General features: G+C 37.2%; 3 protein-coding genes across 7 annotated transcripts in view; 2 read left to right on the top strand and 1 right to left on the bottom strand.

Moving 5' to 3' along the window:
- LOC149961372 (coiled-coil domain-containing protein 40-like) overlaps positions 1–18,079 on the top strand; it is a 24,678-nt gene extending 6,599 nt beyond the window's left edge. Inside the window, exons 10-13 of one of the 3 annotated variants that reach the window (XR_016481103.1) lie at positions 598–981; positions 2,174–2,265; positions 2,546–2,929; positions 2,999–3,442. Coding sequence is in view for 2 of the 3 variants with exons in the window: in XM_090176850.1 (XP_090032976.1) it covers positions 598–981; positions 2,174–2,265; positions 14,777–15,245; positions 17,827–18,060 (1,179 nt within the window). In the remaining variant the exon portion in view is untranslated. The other 2 variants (XM_090176850.1, XM_090176851.1) reach the window with 2 other exon arrangements.
- Positions 18,075–20,272, bottom strand: CSN1b (COP9 signalosome subunit 1b). Its single transcript, XM_090176852.1, has 9 exons — positions 20,113–20,272; positions 19,914–20,003; positions 19,662–19,843; positions 19,434–19,595; positions 19,159–19,372; positions 18,941–19,096; positions 18,785–18,879; positions 18,265–18,724; positions 18,075–18,203 (listed from the first exon to the last, which is right to left on the bottom strand). Exons 1-9 carry the CDS (start codon positions 20,143–20,145, stop codon positions 18,147–18,149), a joined length of 1,449 nt encoding a protein of 482 aa, XP_090032978.1. The 5' UTR covers positions 20,146–20,272; the 3' UTR covers positions 18,075–18,146.
- Syx8 (syntaxin 8) lies at positions 20,253–22,005 on the top strand. 3 transcript variants are annotated; one of them, XM_090176854.1, is made up of 8 exons: positions 20,253–20,374; positions 20,537–20,636; positions 20,706–20,800; positions 20,873–20,983; positions 21,222–21,439; positions 21,564–21,665; positions 21,729–21,805; positions 21,863–22,005. In XM_090176854.1, the coding sequence occupies exons 1-7, from the start codon at positions 20,352–20,354 to the stop codon at positions 21,797–21,799; spliced, it is 720 nt and encodes a 239-aa protein (XP_090032980.1). In that variant the 5' UTR covers positions 20,253–20,351; the 3' UTR covers positions 21,800–21,805; positions 21,863–22,005. The 3 variants fall into 3 exon arrangements, with proteins under 3 accessions (XP_090032980.1, XP_090032979.1, XP_090032981.1); XM_090176853.1 differs by having other exon boundaries at positions 21,729–22,005; XM_090176855.1 differs by having other exon boundaries at positions 20,254–20,374; positions 20,873–20,974; positions 21,729–22,005.

The raw sequence follows: 22,005 nt of genomic DNA, 5'->3' as shown, positions 1-22,005 counted from the left end.
AAAACAAAGATAAATATTCTGTCGGGTTATAATGATTTGGAAATTGTTAAGAGAGACTGGATATAGGACCAAGTGTGTGAGGCCTTGGATTAAGAATAGAATATAATTTATTGAACTGAGTTACACAAAAAGCGCCAGTAGACGTTGCACTACCCATTCGATTTGCCATGGCAACCGCTAATGTTTTTGACCACTTGAAACAAAAATAAGATTTTCCCCTAAAATTGTTACAATTTTTCCTCAAAAATGTTCCAATTTACCGAATATTGATGAAATTTACCTAAATGTGGTTCAAATTACCCATTTTGTGATTTAAATTTTCGTGAAACCGAGAAAATCCCATGTTTTTTTAAATGGAGATTTTTTTCGGTTGCCATGGCAAATCGAATGGGTAGTGCAACGTCTCCTTTTGGGAAATTTCATATCTCATATAGGTCTACAGTATGGGCGGCTTGGAACAAAATCGGCAATAAACACCTCGGGTACTCTCCTTGTAAATGCACCGACTTCGATTTTAATAAATTTAAAGTGACTTAGGCTGGAATTATGGTGGTAAGGATCGATTTCAAATTATAGTTAAACTAATTATTTATACAGGGCAAAGAACTGGGTCCAACGGAACTCGAACTGGAACGTTTGGAAACTGAAATTGAAGAAATTGAGAAAGACACTTTGAAAATGCAGTCGAAATGGCTGAGCGGACAAAGTCAAATGCTGTCCTTACAAAAGAGCGTTTTGGAGCAGAAAAGCGGTTCGCAGAAGCTTCAAGGCGAATCCGTCATCCTGAACGCCCGAAAGAAACGCCTCGAGGACAATCTAAACGCGCTAAACGGCGAAAAAGAGTTGATCTGGAAACAGTTGAGAAAATTGCAAGGGACGAAGGACAGTCTGAACATTCTGTTGCAAAAGAAACGTTTAGCCAAGAAACAAATCGAAAACAAATCCCAAGGCGTCAAAGACGAGTTGTCGGAGTTGACTGAGGTTAATTTTGATTTAAAGGGCCACAAAATCCTTTGAAAAATATCGGACCGAATTTCATAGCGTTTTCCATTTGTCTGCTCTCGAGCACTCTAGATCGCTCTGATCAACATTATATGTTCCATTAACGTGCTCGGATCTGTTCCGATCAAGTTTCGCGTGTTCCATTTGCCGCTCTCTGGGGCTCAAAACCGATCGGAGCAAATTTTCGCGTGTTCCTTTTAGATTTTTTGGCAAAATGGCAGACCAAGACGCGAAAATTCAAATTACTAGCAGACGAAAAACAACAAAGCGCGGGAATATGGTCATGGAATGTTCCATTTGCGGTTTTACTCTAGTCGATTGGGGCGAGATCTATGACGGCAGAGACAGATTCAGAGCGAATCTCGAGCAATCAAATGGAAAACGCTATTAATTATCTCTTCCTCTTCTGCATCTCGTGGTACCAGATGAAGCTAATCATATTCTGCAATTTTTCCAGACCTATTTCCGGCAACTAGTGGGAGTCAAACGATTTTCTGGCCCTTTAAAGGGGAACGGCCAAGCTTTTCCAAATATCGCTTTATTAGCATATCAAAAGATCAACAAGACGTTCAATATACTTACATGTACCTTATTTGGTCTTGACAGAGTAGTTTTTGGCCCAAAAAGTTGAAACGCAAAATAACGGCAAGTATTTGGGATTGAATTTTCGCCGCCATCTTAGGGTGTACCGCCAGTGCCAGCGCGACAACAACGAGCGATTTGCGAACAAGCCTAACTTTTGAAATCGCGCAATTTCGTCTTAGGTCTCGTAAAACTGAAACGCGCTGCACGTGCAAAATAAAAAAAAACTAAAACATTTTGCGTCTCCAGCAGCGCGCGCTTTTATATATATATATATATATATATATATATATATATATATATATATATATATATATATATATATATATATATATATATATATATATTTTCAATTTTATTCAATTTAATTTCTCACCAGGTGTCGCAGTGGACGCGTGCTTATCGATTTCCCGAAATTTCTTTATTTTATTCAAAATTAAGCGCTTAATATTTTTTGATGCGGTTTTCGCCATAAATTTCAGTTTTTAAAGGGCTATAGGGCTATCTAACTGGTTAAAGCTTGACCGTTCCCCTTTACTAAGATGACAAATTGGTTTTTTAAATTTATGTTTTAACTAATTTGAAACAGACTCTGGAGCTGGAATTAGAAAAAAAGAAGAAAGAACTAGACGAATTTGATACTGAAAAAGAAACTATGCAGTTGAAAATCGTTTCTGCCAGGTTAGTGTAAACAAGATGGCACAGCCACAATAGTAGCCTCTTCCTACTAGAACTCTTGAATTTATCCGATAGATTAAAAACCGCGACTCAGCACTGGCATAGTTAGATAGAGAGAACTAATATAAATCGAATGACGCCTGAATTAAATTTATATTTGAAGAGCATTCATCGTTTAGCGGCGTCCTATACGGAGTTATAGCCTGTACTGTATCTGTTATGTTTTGATGTTATATAATGAATGATTACTCAGTTATAACTAAAATATTACTTATTTATTTAGGAAATTAAGAAAGGTCTAAAGTTACATGCTTACTGGCTAATGCCCAATGGGGGAATGCCTGTTTAAATTCTTGGGCTCCCCTAGCTAGTCTAGGGTGCCCTCCCGCGGATGATATTGTAACTACATCATATGCTTCAATACCTTCCCCTTAAAGAAGGAATTAATTTACACCATGAATTGAAAGACTTTTAGGTATTATACATTTTTAAGATTTATCTAAACATTATTTGCATAAAACATAATCTTCCAACTTCTTTGGCTGTTTCCTTGATCGACTCGGCCTGTCTAACTTCTGCTCCTCACTGATTGGTTTATGAGCATCGTTGTTTGGTTTTTGCTGATTCTTCTCCCTTGCTTCGGGTTGATCTGGATCTCCAGTGGTTTGTACGTCTTTGATTTGTGGTGCCGTAAAGTCCAGATGAATCTGAATTGTCCGATGTATATCTTTACTAGTTCCTGTAGTTCGGGTGTTTTCCGGCACTACTGGTTGCCGCAATCTGTCTGCTCCGGGGTTTATTGTGACATCTGGAACTAACGGTTGCTGGATTTCTGGTACTTGCCCTTCGCATGGGCCTTGCGGCGTGGTTGGAAGTGAAACCACTGGTACTGTTTGCGGCCTAAGAGGAAATGAAGCTACTGGTACTGTCATCTGGCCTGCATTTGGTGCAGCTACTGTTTAGACCATTGGCATTACTGGCTGTACATTTGAATGAATTTGATTTATATGCCTTCTACATGTGCCCTTTTCTGTGCTGATACGATACATCATGTTTCCTTCTATTTCCTGTATCTTGCCCGAGGGGCTGCTAACTCGCGAATCTGGTGTACATCTCTGGATGAATTCAATGAGAATTCCCTGCAGATAATACTTGAATTCTGTAAATTAATTTATGCATTCCAGGAATTCAAGTGAATTCTTAAAGTTTTTAAAATTTCTTATAATTCACATGAATTCCTTACAAATTACGCGAATTCTTTAAAATATTCAAGAATTCCCCTTGGTATTTTCTGAAGCATTGTATGAATTCCGTAGAAATATAATTGAATTCCTTCAACTCCTAGTGGAATTCAATAAAATTTGTGAAATCCCAATGAATTCGAAAAAAGATTGTAATTTCACGTGAATTCCAAAATTTTATTTCATTTCATTAAAAACTCCCGCGAATTCCTTAAAATATGGCGTGAATTCACTGAATTCTTGGAAATTGTGTTATATTTTTCCTATTAATGGGAGAAGCATTTTTTATGAACCTTGGCTAAAACCGTCCCCTAGATAGCAAAGTCCGTGTTGTTATGTTTACCAGGCACCTGACTGAAGAGAGAGAGCGAATGGATCACGTGTCGAAACTATGCATAGCCCGTTTTTTTCATAAAAACCCCGTTTTACACCTTTCACGGTCAAGCTTCAAAAGGGGCCAGGGTAGTCTACAGTTTTTTTTCTTGTTGAGCAAAATAGGTGAAAATGAACCAAAATGGCTAAAATCGGGAAAATGTGAGAAAAAATTTAAAAAAGTACAAACATTGAAAAAATATTTCGAAATTATTTGAAATAAATTATTTTTTAAAATCGATTATAGTTTATAGGAATTGATTGAAATAAATTATTTGTGAAATATCGGTATGATACATAGATAAATTGGTTTATTAGGTCCACAATGATCAAATGCTAAATTTTAAATATAAAAAAAGACTAAATTTTACAAAAAATCTCAAAAGTTTGAAGTAAAATATATTTTTTCGAAATTGAAGAAATGCGTACCAATTTGATCAAAAGCAGAAGTTTTGATCAAAATTTAAAGGAATTAATTGAAATTCATTAGTTCTGTAAAATTGGATTAATATTAACATGAAGGTCTACCAATCCCCCGAGTTTGAACAAAATCGGTGGGTTACACTTCGGGATGTCTCCTTGTTAGTAATACACTATTTAAAAGGATAATTTTTATTAAATTATATTTTTTCAAATACTGTAGCCCGAAAGGTGTTATTGCTTACAAAGAGTGCTTGAGTTTTTCTTTGTAATTTTTGAAACTTATACACTAAATCCTTTAGGTTAGTCACTAAATCCAAAACTCAGCCTAGAGTGCTGCCGTTGCGTTTCGTTTACAATTGAATTTATTTTGGAATTGTGGGATATCTGACTAAACAAAAGTATGCCTGTAGACGTAACTATAAATGATTATTTTTATTTAATAATAGGCGTAGGTATATAGTGTAATAATTTTTAAATATACTAAACAAATAAAGGATTTTCTACAATTCAGCTCCAAATAAACTCGATTTAAAATTTACTGTGTGCTGTAGGGTTATTCAAAAAGATGAATTCCTTATATTCACTTGCATGGGACTGACGAATTCCGTGTGTTCACTTAAAAATTACCGAATTCTGCTGAATTCACTTCAAATTTTACGGGTTTCAGCTGAATTCACATTTATTTTGTGAATTCATTTTGATTCTTTGCATTCTCACAAACATTCACGAATCTGAAATCAGGTGTACAAATCTAGGGAGAGAGAGCAGCCCCTCGATCTTGCCATCTATCCATTTTGGACCATTTCCAAAGTTTTGTACGGATACAAAGTCATTTACCTTGTAGATTCTTTTTTCTGACTTTTGCTGTCATTTTGGTTGCCTGAGGGTGAATTCCTGTTGCATCCAAAACGTGACCAAGAAATTCCACTGACTCTTGAAGAAAACAACATTTTTCTTTCCTAAGCTTTAATCCATTTGTGAACAAAATCTGCAACATTTCGTCAATGAGTTCTAATAGCTCTTCTTCAGTTTTCCCCCCTAACAAGATATCATCCTGAAAGGGTGAGACGCCCTTTTTGTTACGGAATAAGGTGTCGATGTGGCGTTGAAACACCGCTGATGCTGAGGCTATTCCGAATGGTAGTCTGAGGTAACGGTATAAACCTAATGTTGTGTTGACGACAGTTATGTCTCTTGAATCTTCGTGCAAAATAAGTTGGTTATACGCATCTCTCAAATCAACGCGTGCGAAAAACTTACAGCCAGCCAATGTGGCAAAGATATCCTCAGTCTTGGGCAATGGGTATATTGATGTATCCATTGCTGGGTTGGCCGTAGTCTTGAAATCTCCGCATATGCGTATTTTCTGTGGCTGCCCAGGCTGCTGTGGCTTTAAAACCAGAACTATAGGATGATCCACGCTTTCTATAATCCCCATGGCTTCCAAACGCCTAATTTCGGTTTCCACTATGTCTTTCATTGCATAAGGAACTGTACGGGCTTTACAAAACTTGGGTTTATGACCAACCTTTATGGCAAGTTGTACCTTCACGTTCTTCAACGTTCCTAAGCCAGGGGAAAATGAAAATTTGTTCCAATTTTTGCTTTGGTGCATACTTACATAATGTGGACTCCAAGGATTGTTTTGGTGGCACTGTTATCTTGTGTACATATGCATCCCCACGCAGAACCGATGGTATTATGTCCAGTTTGGAGTATAGCCATTTTCTTCCACAGAGGCTTGCCTGGTTATTTCTTATAACCAAAAGTGGTAAGGTGTCTCTTTTACCATCGTATTCAATCTGAACTTCAACCTTCCCCAGGATGTCTAAATATTCTCCGGTCACAGACCTTAAAGTATTAGTGAAAGGTTCGATCTTTGATCTACGCGGAATACGGCGGAACGTCTCCTCTGAAATGAGAGTGTGACCAGAGCCGGAGTCAACTTCCAAAGAAAACTCTTTCCCATTTATCTTGCACGTTATTATTTCCTGCGGAGGCGCATCATCTGTGTGGGATTTCCGTTGGGTTCCACCTGTGACATTGTATACAGGGTATTCATTTAAAGGTACTGCGTTGTCTTCAACCTGTACATTGTTAGTGCGGTTGTTCTTTCTTCTGTTGTTCCTGTGCGACTTGATCGTGTTAGACTCTGTGGTGGAAGTTCTACATGCTGGGGCAATATGACCCTTTTTCTTGCAGGTATGGCACGTAGCGTCTATGTAGGGACATTTGGAATTGACATGGTCCTTCCTCTTGCATCGTGAACTTGTGTCATGTGTGCGGTTGTGTTGCGTACTTGGTTGAGGTTTTTTCTGGTACGACTGGATTGCATTTACTTGAGCTGGTGTTTGTTCCCGCTGTGTGTGTGACCTCATTTGCTGTGTATTTAGCTTTGCTGTCTCAATCTTCTGGACTAGGTCTACAGCCACTTGTAATTTAATGTCATCAGGTTCTTCGGATAATCGTTGTTGCATTTCTTCATCGTTAATTCCGCACACCAACTGGTGCATTATCATCTCTTCGAGATGCTTGCCCAATCAGGGTTGGCAAGTTTTAAACAAAATGTTTAAAACAAGTGTTTAAAACACGTTTAAAAAATATTTTAAACAAACACCAATTTGTGTTAAACGTTTTAAACTATCTGTTTTTTTTGTAAGATTTTGGTTATTCAATATGAGGGAAAAGGTAGAAAAAAACCATTCCAAGGCTCTAAGAAAGGTAAATTGTATTGATAACGGGTAGCTTGATTTTAAGATTCTCTGAAAAGAGCGACTGAAAGGGCTCGATATGATTTCATAAATTTCCTACCAGTCCAAAAATCCTACGAACGCATTGAATTTTGTCTTTTTGTAGAATGTATATAGCTTACAATATACATCTATTTGGGACACTACCTATGCACGAGATAAAGGTAGGGTTGCTGTTTAGTCGGGTTGTGCCGGGTTTTAAGTAACAAGAAACACGGCTGGTCTGGACAGATCGGGTTAAAACCGACTAGGTAGCACTCCTAGATAAAAATCAAGGGATTTCGGTCCCCTTTCTCGATTTTTTAGAAATTTTATGACGTGATGGAAGTTTTAACTTTATAAAGGTATCTAAGTTCTTATTTTTTATTACATTGTTTATTTGTGATGATTTATGACTGCAGACGTGCAAATTTCAATAAACCAAAACTAAAAACAATGTGTGGATAACTAGCTATTTTCCCTGTTCTTAGTACTATTCGACCGAAAATTTCAGGATGAAAGCTATATTAAAAACCCTACTACAGGTTAGGTAGTATTTGCATGGGGCATCGAAAACCCTAAGGCCGTCAATGGTTGGTCAACAACGCTTAGCGAAATTCCTGGCTCGTTTAAATAAGCGTGTACTCTTTGGTTCTTCTCCCTGTGAGTTTATTTATAATACCATAAGTGGCATAAATACCCTAAGTGTGCCAATAGGAGCCTTTCCCACAGAAAATCTTCAATTAGAGCTTGTTCTAAACAGACCAAAGAAACGTAGGACTCGCGAATTCCGTTCAAGTACCCTATATGGTATTTTTAATGCTCGCGCCGCAGACGCCGCTTCGCAAACACATTACGTAAATTTCGTCACTGGAAAAAATGACGTCATTTACGTCACTTTCGTTAAACAAGGTATCATTGAAAAATTCATCTTATTGACACACTTAGGGTAATTATGCCACTTATGATAATACGTTTAATGATACGTAATATTTCTTTAAATGAGTTTAATCGTGAGTTTGATTCATAAGTATAATGAATAGTTTAAAACGTGTTTTAAACATAGTTTTTTATTGTTTATAATGTGTTTTTTATTGTTTGATTTAAAAAAAGTTAAAAACAATTAATATTGTTTAAAACAATAAAAAACATTGTTTTGGTTTTTTTTTTTTAAAAACAATGATTTCAATTCTGCAACGTATTCAGCGACTGTTTCTCCATTCTTGCGGTAGCGTCTGTTAAATTTTACACGTTCCACAATTCTTGAAGGTTTGGGATTAAAGTGTTTATCAAAGAGTGCAGTCACATCCGGATAGTCTGATGTCAATAATGTTTTCGGGTACAGCAAACTGTTCAACAAAGTCAACATGGGAGCTGGTAAGGCTGATAATAATATTGCCGTTCTTTCCACATCTGCTACTTTGTTGAAATTGGCATCCGCGTCTAAGTTTCGACAAGAACAAAAAGAAGAAACAGAGGCTCTGCGGGAATCTGTTAAGGAGCTTACTAAATACTAATCAGGTAGAGGCTCTAACTACGAAGCTTGAGGAGAAAGGAAAGGAATCTGAAAAGGATAAAAGTATTGGCCCAAGCAGTAGAATAGATGAGGCGCCTGCAGAGAATTTAGTGGCTTTCGGAGTAGACTTTGATGACATGGATACCGTACAGGGCACTGAAAATTGGCTACGCAAAAATCTCCAGTTGGATGAGGGTTTCTCTTTTTCTATTAAAACTTGTACACGGTTTGGTAGAAGCAAGGAAAAGAAACAGAGGCCTATTTTAATCTGTAAGTAATTCTCGACGCTGCACATAAGCTGAAGGATAATCAAGTTCCAGAATTTTGTCGGGTTCGACTTACCCCAGATCACTCTTTGGAACAGAGGATGATGGCTAGTGTTCGACTATGGCACTAACGACGTCTGGGTAGACCTGGTTCTCAGATCACTACTCTCCGTCGAAAAAAAAAACCAGCAGTCTGGCCTGCACCCGGGGAATCAGGCCATTTAATAAGTGCCCCACGAGAGTTAATGGTAGATGAAACGCTATCCCTATCTTGTATATATGTAAATAAAAACATTTCAAGTGTAAATATTTGTACCACTTGCCCTATTGGAGACCATTGCTGTGAAGACCCTCCTCACTCTGCAAGTACCAACTGTCCGCCTGTCATGAATGGTCAGAGGAAAGTAAAGGAGAGAGGAAAGCGGCGCAGCCAGAAAATAAAACTTCCTCTACCTTTCCGCTTCCGATATTTGAATATGCAGGGTGAAGCGACAGATCAGAAAATACATGAGCTTTCTAATATTTTGGCCACCGAAAAATTGAATTTCTTTGCCCTGACTGAGACGCATTTACGTGATGGAGCTACGCCTCCACTATCTAAAGGTGTCCAATGGATTGGAACAAATCGTCAAGGCTGGGAGCGAAAGGGTGGAGGCCTAGGTGTGATGGCTCCTCCGTCTGAAACCCTGATTATTCATAAGAAATGTAAAGAGCACATGTGGTTTTCTTCCGAGTCTGTACCCAAAGTCTTATTTGCATTAATATATTGTCCTGTGGGGTCGACAAAACTAGCCATGTCACTAAATGAATGCATTTTCGAATGTCTTAGACAAGACATCACTGAAGCGGTGATTAATGGCTATACGGTTTGCATGATGGGGGATTTTAACGCTCATATTGCTGAGTGTGAAACAGAAGATGCTAAAGGACGAAAACTAAAGCTGTTCGCTGAGGATCTTGGTTTGATAATTGGAAACTTATCTCCATATTGCAAAGGAAAGTACACCTGGCAGAACTCAGAGGGTCGTACCACAGTTGATTATATACTCTATAGTGAGTCTGCAGGATCTGATCACAGCGATGGAAATAGATGAGGCTGGTGTCAAGAGTGTAGCCAGTGACCATAATAGTATTTACATTGAAACTAACTTTCAACAGTGTCAAAATGGAAATATGCTGAATTCCCTCACAGACATGTCTGACCGAGCTTTCTGGGAATTAGACAACGAGGAAAAGCTAGAGAAATTTAAATTGAGTATGGAAGAGGGTACCGCGCATGGAGTCACGACTTATGAGGACTTTGTCAAAATACTGTTACAGACAATGTCCCACACGCTGACTATACGAAAATCAACTCCTTTATTGGAAAATAAAATTTTACCAAAAAAATGGTGGAACAAGGCGGTAGGGGATGCGATCAAGGAAAGGAAAAGGGCAGCGAAAGCACATAGACGAGCTTTAGCCGCTAATGAACACTGTGATACGGTTCGTGCATATTGGGCTTCCTACGAGATGCCAAGAATATAGCGAAATCTGTGATAGCGAGAGAAATTAAACGGGTGAACTGTAAAATGGAACGGGATATAGAGAAAGCGGCGAAAGATAAGGGACGGAAGTTTTGGAAATACCTGAAGAAGCTAAGGAAACAGGGAGAGACTGCGGAAAAATCGGGTGAAGTAAGGTACACAGACACACGAGATTTTCGACCAAGTGTTATATTTATTTGATACCTTGGGCGATGAGGAATATTTGGGTGCAAGAATTATGCGGCGCAAATTTATATTCGCGGAGATATTTAACTTTAAAAATTTAGATTTTTCAATGGATGTTTACTAAAAATTCCTGATTTCGAATTTTTAGATAACGTAGAACACCTGACGGTTGGACGATACTAGGTGCGTTTGGCTAGGTACTGTCCTCTCGGTCGCGTTATAGACGGCCCATCGCTTTTTTTAGTATGGGGTTGGGGTGGCGCCGCGCGCCCCCAGCGCTCGAGCGAAGTGAGTGCGCGGCGCCGTCAGGCGCCAATAAGGGTAACGCTTGATATTCGTCGTCGTGTGTTCTGAGGCAGTGCCATTTATTCTATGTTCCATTTTCATTGGTTCTACTGCACTGAAAACCACTTGAATATTTCGGAACTAAAATATATATAAAATAAAAAACGTGTGTCTGTGTACCAAATTTTTGCCGAAAAATCTTTTAAAGGTGTTAAAGCTAAGAATGGTTCCTTACTGTGGGAAAAACAGGCTATAGTCATGCGTATTACTGAGTATATTAAGGGTCTAGAAGTTGAGTTACTATCGCCAAACTCCTCAGAAAATACAACCATGCAACTCCCCCTCAACTGTGCCTTATCTTTCTGATGATGGAACTCAAGGCCTTACATATAATTATGATTTTTCAATGGTGGAGCCCAATAAAGTACTTGCCGATTTAAAAAAGGGAAAGGCCGCAGGTCCGGATGGCATATATGCAGAGTGTCTGAAGATTTTGGGGATAGGCGCTAGATCAGCTCTTTGTCATGTGTTGAACTCTATTAGGAAGAATAAAGTACTACCCCAGTCCTGGTTTCTTGCCCGGGTAGCTCTCATCTTCAAAGGAAAAGGAAAAAATGCTTTCGACCTAGATTCCTATAGGCCAATTGCCATTACATCAGTCATTTACAAGATATACGCTATGTTACTGAAAAATAGACTTACTGGATTTTTAGAGTCTAACCGAATTTTGAGTGAAGCGCAGGGTGGTTTTCGGAAAGATAGGCGTCTGGACGACCATTTATTTATACTAACGCAATTAATTGAGTTATCAAAGCAAAGGTCAAACCGACTAGAAATTGCGTTTATTGACCTTAAAAAAGCGTATGATAGCGTAAATAGAAGTAAGCTATGGGAATGTTTGGAAAGCAAAGCTGTCCCTACTGCGTTACGAGATGGAATTATGGATCTGTATAAGGAATGCAAATATACGTATAACCTTAATGGAGTACTGACTGATGAAATCGATAGTCGGGTTGGACTGAAGCAAGGCTGCCCTCTTTCCCCTGTGTTATTTACACTATATCTGGATGATCTGGCACATAGTCTTCTGAACTCTGGTTGTGGCGCTACATTACCCGGCTATCCACCTCAAAATTTAGATCTCACCATACCTTGTTTATTTTATGCGGACGACATAGTCCTATTTGCCAATAATCCTTTGGATCTTCAGATTCTCCTGGACCTTTGTTCGGATTTCGCAAGGAGCAGAAATCTGACTTTTAGTATTGAAAAATCAAATTCAATGTCTTTGAACACTCAAACCCCTCTTCTAAAACCATATACCCTTGATGGGAAAGAAATGGAAACGGTGACTAACTACACGTACCTTGGAGTCTCTATTAGTAACGCTGAGTTTTATTTAAAGGATATGGAAAGCAAGATAGCTGGAAAATGCAATAAAATGCGTTGGACAGTCCGCAACTTAGCAGAAAACTCATACAATAAATACTCAGTCGCACGGACGCTTTGGAAAAGTGTGGCAGTTCCTTTGCTAACTTATGCAAATGAAGTTTTATGTTATTCTAAACCTACCAGAGAAATGTTAGAACGATACCAAAGACTAGTTGGTAAAACAGCTTTGAATGCAGGCCCTTTTTCTGCTAATGCGGCAATCGATGGCGAGATGGGATGGAACAGCATGACTACTAGAGAAGCCCGAAGTAAAATTAAGTTCCTGGGTAGACTCAAGTTTATGGAGAAAGAACGTATGGCTCACCAAATCTATAAATATGTCAGAGAAACGGGTGCCAATACTGAGTGGACACGAGCAGTAGAGCGGCTTGACCAGCAGTACTCTGTTGGAACTAAAAGGGGACAAGCCAACTCTTATAAGGAGTGGACAGCCTATGTTGATAAGGAAGTGCAGGAAGCAGCATTAATCAAGTGGATAGCTTAGGTTCGGCAAAAGAAAAGCCTAAATTATTACAAGGCAAAAAAACAGCCAGCTAAAGAGGAATGCTATAATGGTTCTTGGGGTAGTGGCTTGGTTTTCCAGGCTCGTACAGGAGCCCTCCTCACAGGAGTCCGTCAGACGGAATTGCTGGGTCTTCCTTCTCGTTCTCCGCTTTGCAAACTTTGTGGCCAGGTCGACGAAGATATTTATCATGTGCTGTTAGAATGCCCCGAAACATGCGATAGTCAATCTAGTAATGACTGGCGGGCAGAATATTTTGGGGAGCCAATCGAAAAGGTGCTAGGTCTTACTGGTGAACAGTGGAGTATCGAAGATGTTAGGAAAACCCTTGAAACTTGGCAAATAAAGAAACAGCGGTGCAATATTACCTAGTCTGGACCACTCTGCTGTTGCGAAAAGATCAAACTATTTTGTACCTGAGAACTTATAATTAGTACCTGAGAACTTATAATTCGTACCTGAGAACTTATAATTCGCACCTGAGAACTTATAATTCGTACCGTAGAACTTATAATTTGTACCGGAGAACTTATAATTTGTTCCGGAGAACTTAGTATTTTAACACAAAAAGGAATTATTTTATCTAAAGTGTCTTGTCAAAGTTACTTTATAATTTGTGTTTTTTATTTTATTTTATTCTATTTTTTGAGTAAGAACTCGTTTGAACACTGGAAATTTATTACCTGCTCTGCGCCAATTTTGGAGCCGCCCTGTTACAAAAGGGTGTACATTTGTACGGCTAAATAAAAAAAACCTTTAAACCTTTTAAAAACCTTTAAACCTATGGTAGACCTTTACTTATGGGGACCTTATGATAGGCTTATGGTTATTCTGACTCGCCCTCTACTAGAAATGATAAATGCTTAGTACGTAATTTCGTTTACTGCCATTTCTTCAAAATTGAAATAGTATCTACTTTCGAGAAAATGGCGCCACAATAAATTTTCAAATGACGTATTGTGGAATGGATCCAATGAAATAAAAAATACGTGGTAGTTTTACGTAGAATTGTTAGTTGTTACGTTATTCAATCAAATGTACGAATATCAGGACTTCAGAAATGCACTTAATTACCTCCATCCCTTTGGGGTAAAGCGGTTTCCATTTGACTGTTCAAGTTTGCTCCGACTCAGTCTTCGACGTCGTTTATCTCGGTACGATCGAGAGAGAAATTGCACATTCATTCCCGAACTGGTATGGAAAAACTCCCCAAAATGCTCTGAAAGCGATCTTGATCTGTTGAAACGTGGAGATCCGTTTCGAGCGATCTCGGAACACTTAAAAGAGCAGTAAATGGAACACGTGATAGTTTATTCTAGCAGATCCGAGCAAGAAATGTTGATCGAATCTGTCTCAGATGTCTTTAATCTCACCCCGATCGAAAAAGAGATGGAACATGTTTTGAAGATTCTTGCAGATCCCAGACCGCTTGAGAGCAATAAATGGAACACGCGATAATTGTTTGGAGCAGATCCGAGCACGCAAATGGGACGCGAAAAATCGATCACGGCGATCGAGAGCAGTCAAATGGAAAACGGTAATAATACTGAAAACCGATCTGCCGATTTCGACAGATCAACGGATTTTGATTGCTCTCGGAGACTCGGAGCCAGTTTTATTTTTGTTTCAACAAAGACTTTGAAAGGTTAGTTTCAACGTGCTCGGTTCAATATTTACCGCAAGTTCCTTTTCGGATCTAGAATTAAGTGATCGAATCTCCTAAATATGTTCTATTTCTCTCGCGATTGAGATCAATTTCGTCAGTGAAGTATTCGCCGTTAATCTCGAGTTATCAAATTTAAAACACTATCGGTAGATCGGTTTCGAGTGAGGGCTACATATAGCGAAGCGGTAAATGAAATCAAGTAAATGGAACAAGATATTATTGATCTATGCGATCTCGACAGCTCGAGTGCAGTCAAATGGAAAACGCTATTTTAAACAAGGGTTTTCTTCATTTAAGACCGTGAATGATACTTTTAACAGTTTTACATCGTTTAATTTTTTAATTGGCAGGGAGGAATTGATAAAAATTGAAAAGAAAATAACGGAGTTTGAGTCAGCAAGAATGACCCTAAAAAATGGTCGCTATGCCGAAGAAATACAAGCCCTAACTACTAACATTCACAGAAAACATGTCTATTTGGATCAGTTGAAAAGGGAACAAGAGTTTTTGATAAAGAAAATGGAGAAAACGATTACTTTACGGGATGGTTTGCTTGTTAAAGTTGATAACGCAGCCAACTGCGATAGAAAGACTGATGCCAAAGTGATCTACGAGAACCAAATTGCCCATTTGAAAAGACTGATTGTGAAAGTTACCAAAGATCTGAAACTTTATCAGAAGAAAATTGACGAGATGCAGAATGACGAGAAAAGCTTGTGTGATTACATCAAAGAGGAGGAGAGTCGAATCAACGCGCTTGAGAAAGAAAAACAATTGAAAATCGAACAACTTCAAACCTTATTGCAGGATAAATATAAGGTAAGATCAGTTTTAGGGATTCAGAAAAAAGTAGAGGTGGTTCTCTATGGAATTCCTAACAAGTGATTTAAATAGTTCAGGGTTGGGAAAAAACCAGGTTTTTTCAAACACTGCTTCATTTTACTTTTAATCTATTTTTCGCTATTGTTTAACCGTGCATACATTAGTATATAATATTATTCTATAAGTTTGTTACTTTGGGGAATATTTTACTGAGAGCTAGTCACGGAGTGACGTCATCACAAGAATAAAATCTCCCCCTAGCGAGGCGCTGTCAAAGGCTACGTGTGACGCGTTAGCAAGTGGACGCATAACAGAGACGAAGCCCGTTATGCAGTCAGTCGTGTGATTAGCTCTCAGTAAAAATTTTGCATGTGAAGAATATTAAGTGTCACACTTACCATTGAAAAAAAAGTAAAAAAAAAAAAAAATTTGTACGTACGACCAAAACGTTTCGGGGGGCATGTGCCACCTGTGCCCCCCCCCCTGGCTACGCCATTGGGTATTACCAATCAACTTAAAATTAATATGAGTATTATTACAAATCTCACGTGACCAGAGTTTATATAAATGCAGGGTGACTAGGAAAATGCCTCGAAAATTTTATAGAAAAAATAGAAAATTTTCAAGGGAATTATTAAAAGGAAAAACCATAAGCAAAAATAAGGATTCGAAAAACAGTAGATTAAGTAAAGTGAAATATAGGATGAAGAAGGGTACACGACGACGTAATGTTTTCGGGTTATATACTACATGAGAAAACCAATCATTTCGGTAAGAAAATGGGGTGAAGTGTAGTACAGCGGCCTCATCGAATTTGATATTAATTTTAGTTGCGCCTGATAGACCTAGTCACGTAGATGTCGAGGGTATTTTTTATTTTGGCCGCAAATGATTATTTAATTGTTTAACTTAATTTTTTTAAATTTAAAAATTTCTCATTTTCATTGAATTTTATATTAATTTTGGTTGCGCCTGATAGACATTGTCACGTAGATGTCGAGGGTAATTTTTATTTTGGCCGCAAATGATTATTTAATTGTTTAACTTAATTTTTTTAATTTTAAAAATTTCACATTTTCATTGAATTTTATATTAATTTTGGTTGCGCCTGATAGACCTTGTCACGTAGATGCCGAGGGTAATTTTTATTTTGGCCGCAAATGATTATTTAATTTTTTAATGTAATTTTAAATTTCTAATTTTTGGGTATTTGCACGTGTTTTGTTGTACTTATTTCCGTCGTGTGTTCGCCGGCAACACAGTTTCGGTGTCCTAATGAATTCCACGTAATATTCCCTTTTTGTATAAAATCAATTACAGTTTTTGTTCATTTTCTCGGTGTTTTCTATTATTGGGCCACTCTGTTTCTGATTGAGATTAAAAGTATATACTTGATGCGTAAGGCTTGGTACTGTCCTCTAGGTCGCGTTATAGATGGCCCATCGCTTTTTTTCGTATGGGGTTGGGGAGGCGCTGCGCGCCCCCAGCGCTTGAGCGAAGCGAGTGCGCGGCGCCGTCAGGCGCCAATACGGGGAGTTTAGTAACGTCTTTTACGTTTTTTGGAAGTAATTATCTTCGTCGGGTTGTCGCCTACACCACGGCTTGTTACTGTTTGTTTAGGTTTCCACTCTACTAACTTTTTAACATTAAGTTAATTATTATTTTCGACCCAAAAACCAAAGTTTCGTAATCAACGCGTCAAGTGCTACATTCTCCGCCACCCAAAAATACAAAAACACGGTAATTTCCTACAATTAGTACATTTTTAACATTAAGTTAATTAATTTAATTATCATTTGCGGCCCAAAAAATTGTTTCGTAATCTACGCGTCACGCGTCAAGTGCTACATTCTCCGCCACCCAAAAATACAAAACCACGGTAATTCCCTAAAATTAGTACATTTTTAACATTAAGTTAATTAATTTAATTATCATTTGCGGCCCAAAAAAATTAGTTTCGTAATCTACGCGTCAAGTGCTACATTCTCCGCCACCCAAAAATTCAAAAACATGGTAATTCCCTAAAATTAGTACATTTTTAACATTAAGTTAATTAATTTAATTATCATTTGCGGCCCAAAAAAAATTAGTTTCGTAATCTACGCGTCAAGTGCTACATTCTCCGCCACCCACAAATACAAAAACACGGTAATTCCCTAAAATTAGTACATTTTTAACATTAAGTTAATTAATTTAATTATCATTTGCGGCCCAAAAAAAATTAGTTTCGTAATCTACGCGTCAAGTGCTACATTCTCCGCCACCCACAAATACAAAAACACGGTAATTCCCTAAAATTAGTACATTTTTAACATTAAGTTAATTAATTTAATTATCATTTGCGGCCCCAAAAAAAATTAGTTTCGTAATCTACGCGTCAAGTGCTACATTCTCCACCAAAAAAAAACACGAAATTACATGAGGCCGCTGTAGTGCAATTTTGCCAGAAAATGTTCAAACATTTTGGAATAATTTTTAGTTAATTCAAAAAACCAGTTGGTTTAAATCAGCCAACCCTGAAATGATTTTGTTGTTTTATACAATTCAGTGGACTTAAAAAAATTTGTGTGCTTTACAGGGAACTTATTTACTATCTCTGAAACAACTGAAACTGAAATATTACGAAATGGCTGTCAACAGTAAATACATAAAACGCTATTCTAATAAAGATGTGTCTTCCGAAATGTCCAAGGCAAAGGAAGAATTGCGCGAAACTGCTACTATTTGTCAACAAGTGGTCAAAAACTACCCCCAGACCAAAGACAATGTACTTAAAATATTGGCATTACGCGATTGTCTCTCTGAACTATAATAATAAACAATCCATTTACTCAAGAGTTATACTCGTATTTATTTAAACTTTAAAATAAAACAAGGTTATAATTTAGGGAACATGGTTTAATTTCGGGGTGTGGTGGTTATTTCTCCACCTTGCGAACCGTCTCTGGGTGGACTCTGAAAAGGTAATTATAAATTGCAATCATAAATACAATTAAATTTAATTTTAAATTGTTACCTTTACGTGAATTTGGTTTTTAAGCATGGCAGATCTGAGAATTAAAGCCGTGGTTCTTTTACGATACTCTTTGCCCATTAAAAATCCCCGTTCGAAGGTAGTACTGCGTTGATCTATGTCTTTGGCGTATAAAATTTTATTGTGGGAATCAATTCGTGCCTGGATTTGAGCTTCCAGAATCAGTTGCATCAGCTCATCCTCTAAAGCAGTTACAGTTGTATTGAAAGCCACAGCCATTCGATTCAAATCGGCGGATAAATATGGGCTGAAGTATTGAATCAGGGCCCGATTACGAATTTGAGTATATAGTGTGTTAACATGGGGAGCCAAATACATATCCAAAAGTAAATTGTCTTTGATATCATCCAGTAATCTTAAACATGAGGCATATTTTGACTCGTAGAATTTGAAAATGATGTCTCTTAATTGCGGTTCCAGTTCCAAAAAGAGTTTAAAAGATCTGTAAAGATGGATGGTTATCTACTTTGAATCTAACTTAAGTTAATTGAAAATGTTATACCCGCTAGAAATAACATTTTTGAGCAATTCTTGTCTATCAAAGGAGGCTAAAGCGCATAATCCTCCGTACATGGCAACATTGTTGGGTGAAAGCAACTAAAATAATATAAAAATTAGCAATGACACAAAAATAAAAAACTAAATAACAAAATCTAACATCGGGAAAATCGCAATGATCGAAATTAGCTTGAAGGAAATTTTTGGCTGATGATTTGTATTTCTTAGTAGCCAACTCAGCCAAGCCAGCAGCACAACGTAACTTTGTCAAAGTATTTTGATTGGCTTCTTTGCCTTGTCCCTTAATAACACCATTCTTTGAACCAAAAACAATCTTCAGTTAGTCTATGTCTAAAAATGGTGCTATAACATAATTACCTCAGAGAATTCGGGTGTAGCTTCCGCTTTGTTGACGTAAGTAAGAACGTGTGACCAGTTTTGCAAATAAACACTGACTTTTATTACATTTAGGCACATATTGACTACATGCTTGCCACTCGTGCAGTAATCTCGGGCACGAGAATAGCATTTTAACGCATTGCTCAAATCTCCACAGTCTAAATAGTGATCTCCCAGGTCATCGTGACCACGCCTAGAGATGAAAAATTACGTTTAGAACACTCATTGCTTATTTTCTTTGAAAATTTACAAACCTTATACTCTCTTTAATGGAATTGCTTTTGTAATTTTTGAGATCAGTATCAAGTTTTTCAAGTTTCAAAGCAGCTTTTTTGCTTTTGGTTTCAATCCATTGAGTGTCCAAAATAGGAACCATTGTGGTACCACCTCCAGTTACATCTGGCAGGTTTGATACACTACAAATTTATGTTTATTTTAAGATTATAAATATGTTACACAATAATTGTATCAAAAAAATTTACCCAGCAGCCTCGACCATTTTGCGATGTATCTGTTGATACATAGCAACGTTGAAGGTAGTTTGCACATAATTTAAGGCCATTTTGAGGGCTTCCATTCTTAGAGATGGGCAATGGTCAGCGATAAAGATTAAGCGGTACCATTTTGCAAGTCCTGTATAGCTGTTTGCATAAGACTCGAGATCCTATTGAAAATGAACGTATCAGTATCAAGGGTTTTAGGAAATTGTGAGATTGTACAAAATTATTAATAACCATTGTAGGGTTTTCAACAGTGTACGATTCTTCTTCGGGCGCGTCATTTTCTTCGGGAGGGGCATCAACTTGCATAGGCTCAACGGAACTCTGAAATGGTATTTAGTGACTTAGTCGCGAAAAGTAACTTTTCATAACTTTTAATGGCCAAGGCTTAAAGAAAAATTATGTTTTATTGAAGAATAACTTCAAAATTTACCTGGTAGAGCGGTAGCTGTGCAGGGAGTGGCATGGTATAATTTTATTCCGTCAAAATATTTGAAAATTACAGAAAAATTTTAAATTTAAATTATATTAATTCTAATTTTCTTTGTAGACGATGTACGTCGCATCTGACAAAAAGAAAGCAGACGACAATTTAATTTGAACTATCTTTTCATTTGTGGAGATTTTGTGACGTCATAGAAGCCACGCCTATCACGGGATTTCAAAACCAAAATGGCGTTTAGTGGAGATACTTGGTAAGATTTTTTATCCGTTTATTCGCGTTTTTTTAAAATAATATTTCTACTAATTTTATTTTATGATATATTCATTTAATCCACTAATTAAAATTTTATAATTTGTCTATTGTTTTTGGTTTTACAAGTAATTTTTAATTAAGCCTTGGTTTTTTTCTCTAGGCTTTCTGCCTTTGATGCTTGTGAGGGGCTCTCCAGAAGTATAATGGAGAAAATAACCCTTCGTAACCAGCAACAGAGGAATAGTGTTTCATTTTCAAAGGTATGGGAGTTGATATTTCAATTCAACGTGTCACTTCTCTTCTAAATTTTAATTTACATTTCTATATAGCTTAATGCCGAAATTCGCCAAATGATGAAAAAGTTCACATCAGACATTGCTCAACTTCGTCAGAGCCTAAATCAAGCTTCCCTGTCTTATCAGATGTATGATTGAGAACAGTTCTAATGATAACAATAATATTATTATTTTAAAATGTTTGTAAATTTACATGGTAGAACCAATGAAGAAGCTAGTCGCAGGCAACGAATGTTGGATAATTTAGGCAATAAAGAAAGGCAGATGGAACTGTCTATCAACAATTTTCAGTCTAGTGGAAGGTCTGAAAGGTGCGAGGATGCTTTTGGGAGGAATTTTAAATTCTATTTAGACTTTGTTTTGAAAACTATGCATTTTCAACATAACAGAGTTGTGCTTTTGAAATTTGTTTGCGATTAACCAAAGAACTTCCTGTTTGTTTAAATGGACCTGAATTTGTTATTCCTTCAGAGTGTTCAACCACTGTTTTCACCCATTCCTGTTTGGAAATAATTATCATTATATTCGTTCTGTGACAATTTTTAACAGAACTGCCCTCCTTGCCCATCAGAATGTTACTCCCCAGGTTTCTTCTTGGGCTGATGAAGAATCAGAAGCAACTAGAAACATGTCGGTGCAGGATATCAAAGGACAACAGCAGCAAGTAATTAAAACCCAAGATCAAGGATTAGATGGCCTTTCTCGAATTATATCTAGACAAAAAGAGATGGCCATTACCATTGGAGGAGAGCTTGAAGTTCAAAATGGTAAAACAAATGCGTTTCCATAGAAATAACATCAATGCTAAGCCTTTTCCATAGAAATATCATAAATGCTAAATCTTTTTCCATTAAAATAGTTGCTTTTAAATAAAATTTTGTGCAATTTCAGAAATAATTGAAGATATTATCGATCACACTGATACAACACATAACAGACTAACGAGAGAAACCAGAAATGTTACAACTGTAACTAGAAAATCTGGAAGTTGTTGTAAGTCTTCGCTTTTGGCCCTCAAAGAAATTGAAGAAATCTAATTCTTAATTTTTATTTCAGGTTATTGGGTAATTATTATTCTACTGTTAGTAGCTTTGATAATAGTCGTTGCTCTACCTCGCAAACTTTAATTGTAAGTTCATTTTAATTTTATTCTGGATTTGTAACTTTAATACAAATATTGTTTGTGATAGAGTTCGGTTCAGTCGTTACGTTTGCTTCAATAACTTTTAAATAATTAGCTAGATTTAATGTAAATACCTCAAAATATTTGAAGCTTTTGTACAGATATGTAAATGAATATATTTTTTAAATATTAAAGTAATGAAAGAACATA

The sequence above is a fragment of the Leiobunum rupestre genome, chromosome 1 (genome assembly GCF_980474605.1).
Source record: "Leiobunum rupestre chromosome 1, qqLeiRupe1.1.hap1, whole genome shotgun sequence".
Lineage (NCBI taxonomy): Eukaryota > Metazoa > Arthropoda > Arachnida > Opiliones > Sclerosomatidae > Leiobunum > Leiobunum rupestre.
Note: the sequence above shows the minus strand (reverse complement) of the source record. Positions and strands in the feature narration are given on the sequence as shown.